The 16506-nt window shown below is 41.5% G+C and overlaps 1 protein-coding gene across 2 annotated transcripts in view; it reads left to right on the plus strand.

Annotated features, from left to right (window-relative positions):
• The window catches only part of SAMSN1 (SAM domain, SH3 domain and nuclear localization signals 1), a 134518-nt gene that overhangs the window by 22479 nt on the left and 95533 nt on the right, over positions 1–16506 (plus strand). For both annotated transcript variants that reach the window (XM_075593968.1, XM_075593969.1), the window contains 3 exons: positions 4322–4362; positions 5140–5226; positions 11045–11124. In XM_075593968.1, the coding sequence (XP_075450083.1) occupies positions 4322–4362; positions 5140–5226; positions 11045–11124 (208 nt within the window). The remainder of the gene's footprint in view (positions 1–4321; positions 4363–5139; positions 5227–11044; positions 11125–16506) is intronic.

The following is a 16506-nucleotide window of genomic DNA, read 5'->3' on the forward strand; positions in this document are numbered from 1 at the left end:
CTTGGGCCAATAGGAGCTCGCCACGGTGTTAAATCCACTCGCCCGGGGCGTGCAGATGTATAGGTTTGTCGAACACTGCTCATACACATAGGCCACGCACAGAATTGGCAACGGATGTCATAAAGGACAATACTGTAGGCACACAGAGTGTGGAGTATTTAATTATAATAATGATGGACTATTAAGGGAATAGATAGATTCTCCTATACTACCAGTCTGGTGCAGCTACGTTGCTTTCATTGTGTGTAGCAGAGTGCGCACAGAAATCCTTCTGCAGAGTCCAGTTGGTTCGGGGTGTGAATAATTATCATATTAATTATCCATTTTCAATTAACATTATGTACTCTTACATTAACAGTTTAATTCTGGATTAGCTAGATTTTATTATTTATTTATTTATAAAATATTTTACCAGGAAGTAATACATTGAGAGTTACCTCTCGTTTTCAAGTATGTCCTGGGCACAGAGTAAAACAAATAATACATTTTATCCATTATTAGTCAGGAAATACCTTACAGCATATTCAAATAAATGGAGTGTAGGGTGTCTTTCTGCGCCAGAAGGTGTCTCATGGCACAAGACTGGGTATTAGATATGGTTCTCTATCTCAGACGAGGGTAAAGTGATTTGTACAAGTATGAAGTCTCAATGAGAAGTAGAGCCCAAACATATGCTCTGACAGTACTGCTATCCATCGGCTAGTTTAGCTCAGACTGCTAGAGCTTCTGTCTTGAATAACAGAGGTTGTATGGGTTTTGATCCTGATGGGCTGACCCATACCCCATTCCTTATATGGTGCTTTAAACTTTTCAACCCAATAACACTTTGGGGCCTATGCAGAGAGCAGCGAATTTTCGAAATTCGCCATTTTTTGGAGATAATCGCGCAGAAAACAGCAGAAAATGGAGATTTCCGAAAAACGCGCCAATTTTTCTTTTCTATTTGTAAAACTCGCCTCGCGGCTGGCGAGAACCGCAATCTCGCCAGTTTAAAAAATATCCGTATGCAGAGAGGCGCGAACGGCATCTAGCGGCTGTTCGCGCCAATAAAATGGCGCGATTGTCTCCGTTTTGCCTCGCCAAAAAAAACTGCCGCTCGCGGCCATTGCAAAGGGAAAAAAAAAGGCGCGAATTTGTTTTAACACATTTCTGAAGCGCGCATCTCGCCAATTTAAACTCGCCACACGCATCCATGTTAAACATAGCAGAATTCGCACTTTTCTGCATATGGAGATTAAAACTCTCCAAAAAAGCTACTTTTTAATAAATTCGCCAATTTTAAAATTCGCTGCTCTCTGCATAGGCCCCTTTGTGTGCTGTGATCTGGTTGTGGGAAGCCAACATAATTATTTCCTGCGGTTTGTGGAGTTTTATTTATTTTAACTTCAATTCAGTATGTGTCTGGCAGATACTGTAGCACAGTGAATATTTTTGTCCATGAGCATGGTGAGGCTATTGATTATGTTTTTACACCCCAATTTTTGTCATGTTATTTGTCTGCTGTAGGGATAACTGTTGCAGGACATCATTCCACTTTTCTGAAGGGAAATTAAAATTATGTTACACTGTAGCCACTTTTGTGCATATCCATCATGTAGCACCACTGTCATTCACAGCATACTAACGTTTTGAGCTCTACTGCTCACTGAGTGCTCATACCTATAGCTCCCTCCCCCCCGACTTCCTTTAAAAGCAGACTGCTTGAGAGTTTAATGTTTAATGATCCTTGTGGAGCGCACCTAATATACCTATGAGATATCTTAATAGCTAAACTAGCTAAACACGTGAGTAGTGAGCAGCTCAAAAGTATGATGTGACAGTGATACATCCCAGCAGAAGTTAGCGCCGTTTTTTCACCTTCACTTAGCACAGTGATACTACTCAGCAGCTGGTTTATTTCACACTGATAGAGCTGATGCCCAGAGTACTAAAGGTTGTTCTGATCCTGTTGGGCTTGACACCAGTACACCATTCCAGTCACTAGGTGATTAGGCTTTCCCACACAATATACAGCTAAACAACCACAACCCAAAGACCGCGTTACAACCGGGGTCGCGTTAAAATTTCACCGACATCAGCTCTGGAGCTTCCTCATTACAGATTTAAATCTCCTCCATTTTGCCGCCTTACCAGTGCTCTCCTCTTCCTGCTGTCCACGTGCTCATATCTCTCTGCTCTGCTCATCTCTCCTCTCTGCTCTCTTGCCATCGTTTTTTTCAAACATTCAATTCAATGCTTTATTGACTACCAGACACAGACACAATTAAACATTAATACATTTTGTACAAAACACATGCAGGGATTGAACTCGGGACCTTCTGATACCAATGCCTTGCTTCTTACCTCTACACCATAGGCTTGGTGTGACAAGACAGAACCTATAAATATATTTATCCTCTACAATACAAGGGACATGTCAATGTGAAATCTTAAGGCAATTTCTAGCTGTCTATGACATCACACAGTTCTGTGGTGTAGTTGAAGAACTCTTACCAACATATGCAAGGGTCCTGGGTTCAATTCCTGTATGAAATGGTATAATTAACTTTTTTAATAAATTATTATTTTAATTATGTTGTATAATTTATAAATATATAATTCTTTATTATTCTTTATTAAATAATAATTATTCATTAATCAATAATGATGTATCAATAATAATTCATTATTAAACATTCTTTATGATTAATTATGTATTATTAATAAGTATGATGATTAATTATTATTATTAGCAGTTAATTAACTAATTAATAATTAATTAATAATTATGTATTAAGTATTATTAATAATTATTTTTTAATAATTATTAATTAATAATACTATTATTATTAATTATATTATGATTAATAAGTATGATTATTAATTATCATTAACAATTCATAATTTTGACTAATTAATAAGTATTACTAATACCTAATAATTATTAATACCCAATTAGTAATAATAATTATTAATACTTAATTATTAATAAAACTTATTAATACTTAATAACTATTAATAATTAGTAAGTATTAATACGTTTCATTAATAAGTAAGTATTAATAATTATTATTAAGTATTTAGTAATAATTATTAATTAGTTAATTAACTGTTAATAATAATTAATAATCATACTTATTAATAATACATAATTAATCATAAAGAATGTTTAATAATGAATTATTATTAATACATCATTATTGATTAATGAATAATTATTATTTAATAAAGAATAATAAAGAATTATATATTTATAAATTATACAACATAATTAAAATAATAATTTATTAAAAAAGTTAATTATACCATTTCATACAGGAATTGAACCCAGGACCCTTGCATATGTTGGTAAGAGTTCTTCCACTACACCACAGAACTGTGTGATGTCATAGACAGCTAGAAATTGCCTTAAGATTTCACATTGACATGTCCCTTGTGTTGTAGAGGTAAGAAGCAAGGCATTGGTATCAGAAGGTCCCGAGTTCAATCCCTGCATGTGTTTTGTACAAAATGTATTAATGTTTAATTGTGTTTGTGTCTGTGTCTGGTAGTCAATAAAGCATTGAATTGAATGTTCGAAAAAAAAAAAAAAACCCGATGGCACACGACGGGCAGAGAGATGACGTGGACAGCAGGAGAGAGATACGGGCAGAGAGATGATGAGCACGTGGACAGCACAGCTGTAAGAGGAGAGAGAGTGTGTGTAAGCCGGCAAAATGGAGGCTTTCAATTCGGGAGCCATGCTCAGACCGCGTTATAACCGATAAGCGAGGCGCGTTATAACGGGGTTTAGCTGTAGTTGTTATGGACATCCATTCAGAAATTGTGGGATGTGGCTCATTTAAATATACTTTGCTTAACCATTAGCATATCTCCCAGTGTACCTTAGGTGTGCTCTTTTTTTTTTTTTTTAGCACACGTCTCTCCATAAGGTATTTGAAGGGAGGTTTGAGGGGATATACTGTACTATATATATATATACACACAACTGAACACACTACTAAATTGAACACCTTTTCCTCCTTCTCCACAAGTAATTAAAATGTGTGTTGTGTGGCCTGCTTTTAAAAAATAACATAGACAGCTATGTTACTAACTATATGTAGAACACCGTCCTCATTGTAACTTTATCACTTAGAATTTTTTATGTAAGGTAAGATATATACAGTATATATATATTTTTTTTAAAACCTGCAGTGACTTTCCACAGAGTTCAGCAAGCATCGGGGCAGTATGAGGACTTCTCTTCTTCTCAACTTTTATATATTTTGCATCTTTTAAATTGTAAGGTCCTTGAAGCAAAACATTTCAGTCTCACAATACAGTTTTTCTTCCTTTTCAGGTCTCTTATTCAGAAGTCAATGTCAGAAAATGAAGCATTTGGTACGTATTACTTATAAAAAAATAAAATAAAAAATAGTGCCACATTTTGGTTACCCATATCGGATTAATAAAATAAATGATACATAAAGTACATGCTGTAGTCCATGATGCGGCCACATAGAACCATACTTCAAATGTCTTTGTAGATGCAATCCCATTTTAAGGTGATCCAGTAAGATAACATACGCTTACTTTGTGCTTAATATGTTCAGAAATATCTTTCAAATGGATCACGTTGGAGATTTACTTTGAGTTAGTTTGACCTATGACCTTAATCACTTGTGTTTGCATTCCCTGCAATGTCTTATCTGTACAGCCACTTTAGCACTCATTGCTATTAATAACCAGCGTACACATTATACCTTAATGCTATTCCCATTTTGAAGTCAAATTTAATTAAGTTTTCTAAATGTATAATTCTCTGTAATAACAATTATCTGACTTCTTCTTTCAGCTTCATTGCATTTCTGCAAATATAATTTCTTAAATGTTTGCCATTTAATCTTTAAAATACATCACAATACATTTAACTTTTTCTGAAATTAGAACCCTATGTTTTGCCACATTTCAGCCATATAAAATGACGTACTGTATAGACAGGTTTTAGGTTTGAAGTTAAAAATAAATTGGATATAATTATTATTTTTTTTAAATTTCTGTTTGGAATGAGCCTAGAAGGGTTTTTTATTTTATTTTAATACATTTAATGAAGAACACATTTTGTACACGCACTGAACATCTGCTATAAGTAACCCTTTTCCATGCTTTAAATGTTAGACACAAAAACCTGGACCACAACATACTGGTATAACTCCAGGAGGGGTGACAATGATTCCTACCTTCGAAGACACTGCCACATTGAAGGTAACGCTTACATATGTTTGAATTGACTTGCAATTTCCCCCAAAGATGTGTTAATCGCACATACAGTAAGTGTCCAGCTGTTCCCCTGTAATCAAGTAAACAATTATTTAAGAGACTGAGCCAAATATATAAAATGGGAAATTAAATCACTTTGGGTTAAAAGCATCAAACTTGGCATGGGCATGCAGTGATAATACCTGAACTTTTCCTGATACTGTATGTAAACACCTTCAAATCCACTCCAACTTTAAAATAAATTAGCTTCAATTTTTCACATCGATTTTTGATCATAAATGCCAGTGACATCAAGAGGCGGTTCCAAATGGTGACTGTAAGGTTCAAACAAATTTACATGTTAGATTTAAATTGTGTTTTATTGGCAATACATATTAAACAATGTACCCGTATGTGTAAATGGGCCTGAGCCCAGTGCCGTAGCAGAGAATCGGTGATTTGGTACATATGCCACAAACCATCCTGAGCTAAACTCTTGGTGTGCTTCTCTAGTAAAGAACACATTTTTTTATGTGAACTAAGAGCCACCTGACCCAAACCCAGCTAAATACCCATGGAATTAGCTGCACAAGTAATTCCAGATACTTTGTGAAGTTTGTTTCCCAAATATATCCTACCCGCTGGAGTATGAAAGTTCCAGTTTAAGAATCATTGACCAATATTGAAATTGGGATTGTTCCGAAGACATTTTCCCACACCATGCTGTGAAATATCTAGGGTTTTCTCCATTTAAAATTCTTTAGTTGTGTGGTGCGCCCCTGCACTGTTTTGACACCAAATTCATGCAATCTGGAGGATTAAATGTTCGTTATTTTAGCCCTACTGAACACTGGTCTTGCTTCTATTGAAAACAGATAACTGTGAGGTATTCCAAGATGGCTTCCCCCACAGACAGATATCCCTATAATGGTGCACAGCAGTCTAGTATTAATACATTTCAATGATAGTAAACTAAGCACCTACATTACACGGCGAAAAAAAATGTAAATTATAATTATAAATAAATAATAAATAACCTATTTATTTGTAATATATAGTAAAATATAATTCATTACATTTCTCATGAGAATGAGAACATGATGAATATAGCCCATTGATGATAAATTAATTATAATAACCACTAATAATGTTGCCATATAGGTGTATATAGTTGCTTCACCATAAATGACATGTGTACAATGGATGTACTCATATCAGGTAAGTCATGTATACACTCTAGTATATGATGTGTGAGGCACAGAAACCTTAAAGTGTCTATAGCTTAATAGTCAAAAGCGGTTAATAATTGAAGCTCCCCTTGGTCACATTCAGTATAAAAGTATAAACTGGTGTAAACCATAAATGTTGGAATAACTCCAAGTTGTGCTATTCCATGACTTACTACAAATAATTAATATAGTAACCGGATATTCTGTACCCGATGTACTGATAAGTAGAAATCACAATCTGGTCACTCACTCTTATGAGTTGAAAGATTCAATTGAATCCCCAAATCCTTATATGTGTGAGAGCAACTCAGAAAAGGCTGGAAAGACCATGTAAAGAACTCTCACTGTGTAACTGCTGTGCACATTTATAAACGTTGCCAAGCATTTTGTATGGTATTGGGCATTAATTGTGTATCATGTTCTTTCTGTTGCACATTTTTGTGCCTTGAAATGACCATCAAATGTAGATTTCTTGTGAAGACCAGCAGATCTAGCAAAAATATCATAGAAAGTGCATTTTTTTTTGCTTGTGATCTAGTTTTCACAAGACTTGCCTCATTTGAGTTTTTATTCTTTCTTCATTTGTGTTCCCTTTCAAGATTCAGAAAGCTAATTTTGTTCCTACATGATTTGTGCCGTACTGCATGGTTGTCATTGAATGTAGCTTCTATTCCAGAGTCTGCATCTAGTTGTTGTATGTTAATATTTAAAGACATTGCATATTTCTTATGGAACTGGAGAAAAATGTCAGCGACAAATACAGTATGTTCCCAGCACCAACATCCTTCCTCTTGGAGTTTGCAGGACATTGCAAGGGCTTTTGAGTTTTAGTCTGGCAAAGGAAGCACAGTTTCCAGTCAATAGGCCTGTTCGTCTGCCTTTAAAAGCTTGGCTCAGCAACCCTGTATTGTGACAGAAGTATACATGTGTTTCTCTCGTTACCACCCGGGGTGCATTGCCCAATATGTTCCATGTAAAAATATGTTTAGTATGGGTCAGTGTATAAGTGGGGCATGTTTCGTGTTTTTAACCGAAAATACACGATTTTAGGTTTAACCGCCATGGTGTACTGCAGGCCTGCACAACTCGTAAAGCGAGAAGGGCCGAACTGCTCCAAGGAAAAAAAATTTGGGCCGCACGGGTAAAATCATCATCATCCTCATATATCTCCCCCAGCACCCCTCATCATCATCCTCATATCTCCCCCAGAACCCTTCACTATCAACCTTTGCGATACTCCCCATCTATCTCTCATAACCCATCTCTCCCCCTCACCCACACACATAATACTCCCTCTCCACATCAAACACACAATACCCCCCTGCACACCACACACATCCCACCCCCCCTGCACCTCACATCCTTCTCCCCCCTGCACCTCACATAATTCTCCCCCCTGCACCTCACATCATTCTCCCCCCCTGCACCTCACATCACTCTCCCCCCCTGCACCTCAGATCACTCTCCCCCCCCTGCACCTCATATCACTCTCCCCCCCCCTGCACCTCACATCCCTCTCCCCCCCTGCACCTCACATCACTCTCCCCCCCCCTGCACCTCACATCACTCTCCCCCCTGCAATTCACATCACTCTCCCCCTTGCACCTCACATCACTCTCCCCCCTGCACCTCACATCATTCTCCCCCCATACACCTCCAATCATCCCCCCCGCACCTCCAATCACCCCCCTGCACCTCCAACCACCCTCCCCTGCACCTCCAATGACCCCCCCTGCACCTCCAATGATCTCCCTTCACCTCCAATGACTCCCCCTTCACCTCCAATGACCCCCCCTGCACCTCCAATCACCTCCCCTGCACCTCCAATCGCCCCCCCTGCACCTCCAATCACCCCCTGCACCTCCAATCACCCCCTGCACCTCCAATGTCCCCCTTGCACCTCCAATGACCCCCCTGCACCTCCAATCACCCTCCCTGCAACTCCAATGACCCCCCTGCACCTCACATCACCCCTCCTGCACATCACCTCCCCTGCACCTCACCTCAATGCACCTCACCTCAATGCACCTCACCCCCCTGCACCTCACCTCAATGCACCTCACCTCAATGCACCTCACCCCCCTGCACCTCACCTCAATGCACCTCACCCCCTTGCACCGTCCCACGTTGCGAGCGGGGGGGGGAGGGGGGAAGGAGCAGGGAGGGGGAGCGGGCCCTGCACATGTGCGCCGGGGCTGCGGGGAATCGCCACCATTTTTTTTTTTAAAGTTTTTTTTTTTAAATCTCATCGCGGGCCGCACAGGGAGGCCAGGCGGGCCGCATGCGGCCCGCGGGCCGTATGTTGTGCAGGCCTGGTGTACTGTATAGTACAGTAAAAGAGGCATATAACCTATCTATTAATTTGTACAGTATATTAGGGTATGCAACGCAATTTTCACTTCATAATGTAACATGATGACACAATGTTACTTCATAGTGCAAAATATAAAAAATTGACAGCCATGTCACTGCGTTATAATGCCCTACCTCTAATGCTAATATACAAACTTTCTCATATTGTAATTATAAAAGTAATACTATTTTGTAAGAAAAGTTATGTAAAAACATCACATTAAAACAAGACATTGGGCAAAAATCTACTTGTAATTTTCTCTTGTACATTTCACACAATCAGTTACACTTCATTAACTTTTCCTCTATTTTGAGTTACATTGTGTTTATATTGTGCAGTTATTTTATCCATTTTCTGCCATATCAATAAACAAGACCTTTTTAACATTTCCTACATTCTCACATACTATTTTGAATTTTAAAGCAGGAATCCACACTACTGGAATATGATGTCCTCCAATTCATCAGATATACACTTTTGTACTCCTGGCTTTTCTGTGAAACTATTCTCAATCAGAAGTACTATTCATTAGTTGGACAGTATTAGTTCAATGCAAATACTTAGAGTAGTGTAGAGAAAACAAATGTAGGAGGTGGGGGAAAACAAATGTAGGAGGTGGGGGAATAGCTGAATAAGTGACACATTTGAAGAAAGAGAAGTCTTGTACTGTAAGTTATAATAAATGAAAATATAAAGCAAGCAAAAATACACCATCTTAAAAATAATGCACGGCAATAATGAACAATAAACAGTGTGCAGTATAGACACAGTCCAATCCCCACTAGAAAGTGGTCATTTGAATTGTCCAGTAAAGACGATGGTTTTGAATGCAGCATTAATACAAATGGTCCTCTCCATGCTTCTTCACAACATATTTCCTAGAACTAGTTCTTTAAGCATTTTTCAGTGATGTTTGTTGTTGACCTCAAATGCAACTACAGCACACATCACTACGAAATGCTCAAAGAATTAGATTGGTCATCACTTGAGTCTAGGCACAAAGTTCATCTTTCCGGTCTTGCCTTCAAATACTTTATGGGCAAGCTACTCATCTACCTGAACAAGCTCCTCACCCCTACCACATGCAGCACTTATCATTGTTCGCGGTCCCATGGTTCAATAAAGTATCCAGCTGCTCCTCCTTCTCTTACCGTGCACATCACACCTGGAACAATGTACCTGAGACTCTCAAAGCTGCCACCAGTCTAAGTTCTCAAAACTAAAGCAGTCTCACTTTTTAATCTGGATTGTAACTGTTTCACCTAAAAGATAAAATATATTAAACTTTTCATGCAATGTCTTTATACATAATGTATAGCCCTATTCACCTAATACAGCTTAACCCCGTTATAACGCGATCCGTTACAACGCGAATCCGCTTATAACGCGATGCAAGCATGGCTCCCAATTTTCGTATTTATGAATACTTTACAACACAATTATTGGTATCTTAAATACTTTATTGTACAATGCATACAATTGTACATTATTTCTAACGCGATCCGCTTATAACGCGATGTGATTCTTTGCACCCCAAGCACAGCGTTATAAGGGTGTTGAGCTGTATAACCATGTATTTGTCATCATAACTCTATGCCCAGGACATACTTAAAAACAAGCTGTAACCCTCAATGTATTACTTCCTGGTAAAACATTTTATAAATAAATAAGTAATTGCAAAAAACACTTCCATGGTGCAGGTCACTTTAATAAAGAATAAGCAAATGTAAGTAATTTGAAATAGTACTCACAAACACAGCTATAAATATAGCATTTATAAACTCCTACAACTGACTGTTGCACAGCCACAGCTCCCTTGTGCTAAGATGGTCCATCTGCAGCTACCTCTCTTCTCTCTTTCCAGTGTCCCGGTTTGGAGCTCCAGGGGGAGGGTGTTTTGGGGGGCACAGTATGATTATAGTATGTGAAGTGACACAGTGTCGGCTTTGCTACCAGGCGGTTGGATCGTTGCCACAGCAACCCTGTACTTATACTTTATTATAGTGACCAGCACTATATAAGTGGTTTTTTTGCGCTTATGAATATATATATATATATATATATATATATATATATACAGTATATATATATATATAAATATATATATATATATATATATATATATATATATATATATATATATATATATATATATTTCATATTGGTCAAATAAAACGCATAGTAAAAATGTAATATACATGGTATATATTTATATTTACACATCTAACCCTATGTTTTGTAGACCTCAGTGAAGATGACTTCTTGATCGGGGACAGAATTAATTTACTTTCAAGAAAAAAGGCAGAAGAAAATCTATGTCAAGTAAGAATTTGTCAATCCCAAGCAAACATTCTCCTATATTTGAGTATACTTGTGCCTTTTTTAAATGATTGTGCTCAATTAGAAAATGCTTAAGTGAATAAAGTATTTAATATGAAATACTGCAGTGTGAGAAAACATAAGATTTGAATTAAAAAATTTTTTTTGGAGTATAGCTTCATGTTCCTGAATATTATCTAAATCTTGGTGTCAGCAGATGACAAAGAAAATTACTTGGATAACTGAATTCATCTTTGCATGGCTCATTTTACATATACATTTAGCATTTTACACTTACTGTATCTAGAAAGAGCAGGTATTTATTTTAGAGTTTTATCAAAAAGTATATTTGTTGTAGTCAAATATATTCTAACTAGCTGTAACTGGCATAACATATGCTGATCTAGCAGCTCAATGGTTATTAATTAAACATTACTCTTTGTTCTAACCCCTCAATATATTGCCTTGCTGTCCCTTGTCCCCACATCTCCACCTTCATCTCTACTCCATCATGTCCTGCTCCTCTTTGCACTCTCTCCTTTATTTGCACTCCCTTCCTTATTGTGTGTGCTCCTCTCTGTGCACACTCCCTCCTTTCCAACTCACCTCATCTGTTTCCTCCTCTCCTTGCTGTTTCTCTGTTTCCTCCTCACCTTTCTGTTTCCCCTCCCCCTTTTCCCAATCCCTCCTGCCCCATGTGTACACTGCTATTCTGTCATGCTGTGCCCACCACAAACTAGACGAGACCCTCGGTACTGAGGTGGGAATAGAGAAAACACCACCGACAGGCACGGGGATCCGGTCTGGAGTGTGCGTAGTTGAACTCGCCAGGTCAGGAGCGGAGAGAGTAAAGTCGTCGTAATACTTGCTAAGGTGAGGGTAGGAGAAGTCCGGAACGTTGGAGATACTATTCGCTGGGGTCGGTGCAGGAGAAGGTAGAATGGTCGAGGTCCAAGAGCCGAGTTCAGGATAGGAGATTTGCGGAGGGTCGAGGATAGCCAAGGTCGGGGTTCCAGAGAAGCGGTGGTCGAAAAGCAAGCCAAGGTCGGTACACGGGAGATCAAGCAAGACAAGGCAGGATAACTAGGAGACAAGAGAGGTAAGCACAGGAACAGGAAGCTTATGCTCAGCCGATGTGCCTGTGGCACTGCTGAGCCTAAATAGGTGAGACGGTCCAATCCGAGAAGGAGGCGGACCCGAGGAGTGTCAGAGCGGAGCCTGTCATAGGCTTAGGTAAGGAAGCCAGGTGGGGGTGCTGAGGGCAATCAATGCCTGTTGCCACGGAGCTCGGGTGCGTCACGCGTGTGTCGCGATCTGGAGGCAGGAACTCCCGCTGTGACCCTGCCCGTGTGCGCCTGCGTGAGGACACCGTCCGGCGCGAGGAGTAGCCGTGCACATGCGTGGAGGAAGCGGGCGTGCGCATGAGACCGCCCGAGTCCAAGACCCCCGCAGCGGCCGTCGGAGCAGGTAGGAGAACCGTTCCCCTGCGAGTGACGGCGCGTGGCACCTGGCTCCTGACAGTATCCCCGCTTCAGGAGCGACCTCCGGGCGACTCCGGTAAGGCTTGAGGGGAAACTTCTGGTGGAACCTTTTGAGAAGAACAGGAGGATGGATGTGATGGTGAGGGATCCAAGATCGTTCCTCAGGTCCGTATCCCTTCCAGTGCACCAGATATTGTAGAGTTCTTCTAGAAATTCTTGAATCAAGAATGGATTGGATCTCGTATTCTTATTGACCGTGTATGAGTCGCGGGGGTGGAGCAGAGGAAGAAGGATCTGGGAAACGAATACTCTGGAATGCAGGTTTTAGAAGTGATACGTGGAAGACGGAAGGAATATTTATAGCAGGTGGGATTTGTAGGCGGAAAGCTACCGGGTTGATCTTTTCCAAAATGGGATATGGCCCCAGGTATCTGAGTGCTAACTTGAGAGTGGGCACTTTGAGCCGAATATTCTTTGATGAAAGCCATACCCTGTCCCCGGCTTAAACTCAGGAGTCCCGCGGCGATGGCGATCGGCTTGGAGTTTCTGTCTATAGATGGCCGTCTGAAGTTTCTCCTGGATTCCTCCAAGATCTTTGTAAGGACAAGATCCGTTCATCTGCAGCTGGAACATCGGAGGGTGAGGTGTTGATGGGGAGTCGGATGGATGAAAACCAAAGTTGATGAAAAAAGGTGAATTTTGATTGGATTCATTCCGTAGGGAGTTGTGGGCGAATTCAGCCCATGGGAGAAGGTCCACCTAATCATCTTGTGTATCCGAGATAAAACAGCGTAAGTACTGCTCCAGCGTCTGGTTGGTTCTCTCCGTCTGCCCATTTGTCTGTGGGTGGTATCCGGAGGAAAAATGAAGAGAGATGCCAAGTCTTTTGGAAAAAGCACGCCAGAATTTGGAAATAAATTGGGGACCCCAATCAGACACGATGGTTAATGGAACTCCATGAAGGCGAAAAACCTCTTTGACAAAAATATCAGCTACTGAAGAAGAGTTCGGTAAGCCTTTGAGAGGAACGAAATGACTCTGCTTGGAAAAACGGTCGATGATCACAAGAATGGTATTCATACCCTTGGACACGGGTAATTCCACATTAAAGTCCATGGCCAAGTGGTTCCATGGGCGACCGGGGACAGGAAGGGGGTGTAGAAATCCTTGGGGTTTGTTACGGGGCATCTTGTTGCGGGAGCAAGTCAGACATACTTTGACGAATTCTTTTATATCTGAATTAATCCTGGGCCACCAGAAGGTTCGAGTGATAAGATCAGATGTTCTTTTGACCCCTGGGTGTCCGGCAGATCTGGCAGAGTGACCCCATTCCAGAATCCTTTTGCGGAAGCGAGGTGCAGCGAAGAGACGACCGTCAGGAACCTCTAGACCCTCTGGGATGTTGGCTTGATCTGCGAGAATTTTGTCCAGCACGTTAAATGTGTTAGCAGCAAGAATGTATTTAGCTGGAAGGATGGTCTCCAATTTAACCTCCGGCTTATCCTCAACAATGAACTGGCGGGAAAGTGCGTCGGCCTTCAGATTTTTTGATCCTGGTATAAACGAAATGATATAATTAAAGCGGGGAAAAAAAAGTTACCATCTGGCTTGACGAGCTCTTAGACGCTGGGCAGTCTCAATATAAAGAAGTTTTTATGATCTGTAAGGATGGTAATAGGAGTCTCCGTACCCTCAAGCAAGTGTCTCCACTCCTCCAGAGAGTTTGATGGCTAATAACTCGCGGTTACCGACGTCATAGTTCTGTTGGGACATGGAAAATTTCTTAGAAAAGAATGCGCAGGGGTGAAGTCTGGCCTGGGGAGACTTCCTCTGGGATAAGATGGCTCCAGCTCCAATGTCTGAGGCGTCCACTTCGAGGGTAAATGGGAGACTGGTGTCTGGATGAGTCAGGATGGGTGCCGAGACGAAGGACTCCTTAAGGAGTTTGAAGGATCGAGTGGCTGTAGAAGGCCAAGAGGTAGTTTCTGCCCCCTTTTTTGTAAGGGCAATAATGGGAGCGACAATGGACGAGAAGTTCCTGATAAATCTCCTGTAATAGTTGGCAAAGGCCACGAATCTTTGGATGGCCTGGAGAGAGGTAGGAAGGGGCCAATCCAAGACCGCTTTAAGTTTGACGGGGTCCATGGAGAAACCGGCGTCTGAGACAATGTAACCCAGAAATGATGTGGAAGTTCTGTGAAATTGGTATTTCTCCAATTTGGCATACAAGTGGTTGTCGCGGAGGCGTACTAGTACCTGCTTGATATGGTTGATGTGCTCTGGGAGTGATTTGGAAAAGATTAGAATATCGTCGAGATATACGATCAGAAAGTGGTTGAGAAGGTCTCTGAAAATCTCGTTTACAAAATCTTGAAAATCCGCTGGAGCATTGCAGAGGCCGAATGGCATGACCAGGTACTCGTAGTGGCCGTCTCGTGTGTTGAATGCCATTTTCCACTCGTCGCCCTGCCGGACCCTCACCAAGTTATAGGCGCCCCGTAGATCTAGTTTGGTGAATATTGTCGCTCCCTGTAGGCGGTCAAAAAGTTCAGAGATTAGTGGTAGGGGATACCGATTCTTGAGGGTAATTTTGTTCAAGCCTCTATAGTCGATGCAAGGGCGGAGAGTACCATCCTTCTTTTTAACAAAAAAGAATCCCGCTCCGGCAGGGGAAGAAGACTTGCGTATGAACCCCTTTTTTAGATTCTCCTGTATGTAGTCTGACATGGCTCTGGTCTTCGGGAGTGAAAGTGGGTAGGATCTCCCTCTGGGAAGAGTGGAACCGGGCAGAAGGTCGATAGGAGAATCAAAGGATTGGTGTGGGGGTAATGCTTCGGATTTGGCTTTGTCAAAGACGTCATGGAAATTCAGGTAGACCTCAGGTAAGGAGGGCTGCTCCACTATGGGTGTCATCAGACTGCAAATTGTTGCACAGGACGTGGCACACTGGGTGTTCCAAGTGATGGGCCTCTCGTCGGTCCAGTTGATGAGAGAATTATGGCGTTGAAGCCACGGAAGCCCCAGGATGACATCGAGTGAAATCGAGAGAGACAGTTCAATGGTCTGAAGGACAATAAAAGCTGGTTGGAGTGGTCTTCCGTCGATGGCCTCTAACCCCACGGGGTTCTTCCTCTTGATGAAAAGAATGTTGTTCCTCTGGGCGAATACTTGCTCTATAAAGTTGCCTCCGGATCCGGAGTCGATGAAGGCCACGGCTGGGGAGCAAAAGGTCTCAGTACTAAGGGAAATGGGAATTAGGATCCTACTGGGGAGGATATTTTCTTTTTTAATGGGGAAGCGAGAGAGTGTTCCCAATGAGACTCCCCTGGGTCTCATTGGGAGCTGGCATTTCCCGACTTGAGGGGACAGCGAAGGGCCTTGTGACCGGGGTTTCCGCAATAGAGGCAGAGTCAGGTGGAGCGGCGGCTCTGTTTCTCGGCAGGAGATAGTTTATTCACTCCTAGTTGCATGGGCTCCGGGGCATCCGAGGTAAGGGGTTCTGGAGAGGGAAGACGGAAGGCGTGCAGTCTGATAGGAAGCTGTCAGTGTCGTGAACGTTCTGCTCTTCGCTCCTGGAGGCGCTGATCTAAGTGAATACAAAGCGCAATGAGCTCCTCCAATTCGGATGGTCGTACTTGAGCAGCAAGTTCATCCTTGAGAGGCTCCAAGAGACCTTGCCAAAAGGCGTAGGACAGAGCCTCGTTATTCCAGCCCATCTCAGAAGCAATGGTGCGAAATTCCAGGGCATACCTGGCCACTGGGCGGCTCCCTTGGGTGATGTGAAAGAGGGAAGAGGCAGCCGAAACTATACACCGAGGGGGGTCGAAGACACGAAATTCCTTGGCGATTCGTCCGATATCTTGTGTGAGGTCGGTCCTCTGCTCCCAGATGGGGGAAGCCCACG

The sequence above is a fragment of the Ascaphus truei genome, chromosome 3, assembly GCF_040206685.1.
Source record: "Ascaphus truei isolate aAscTru1 chromosome 3, aAscTru1.hap1, whole genome shotgun sequence".
NCBI lineage: Eukaryota > Metazoa > Chordata > Amphibia > Anura > Ascaphidae > Ascaphus > Ascaphus truei.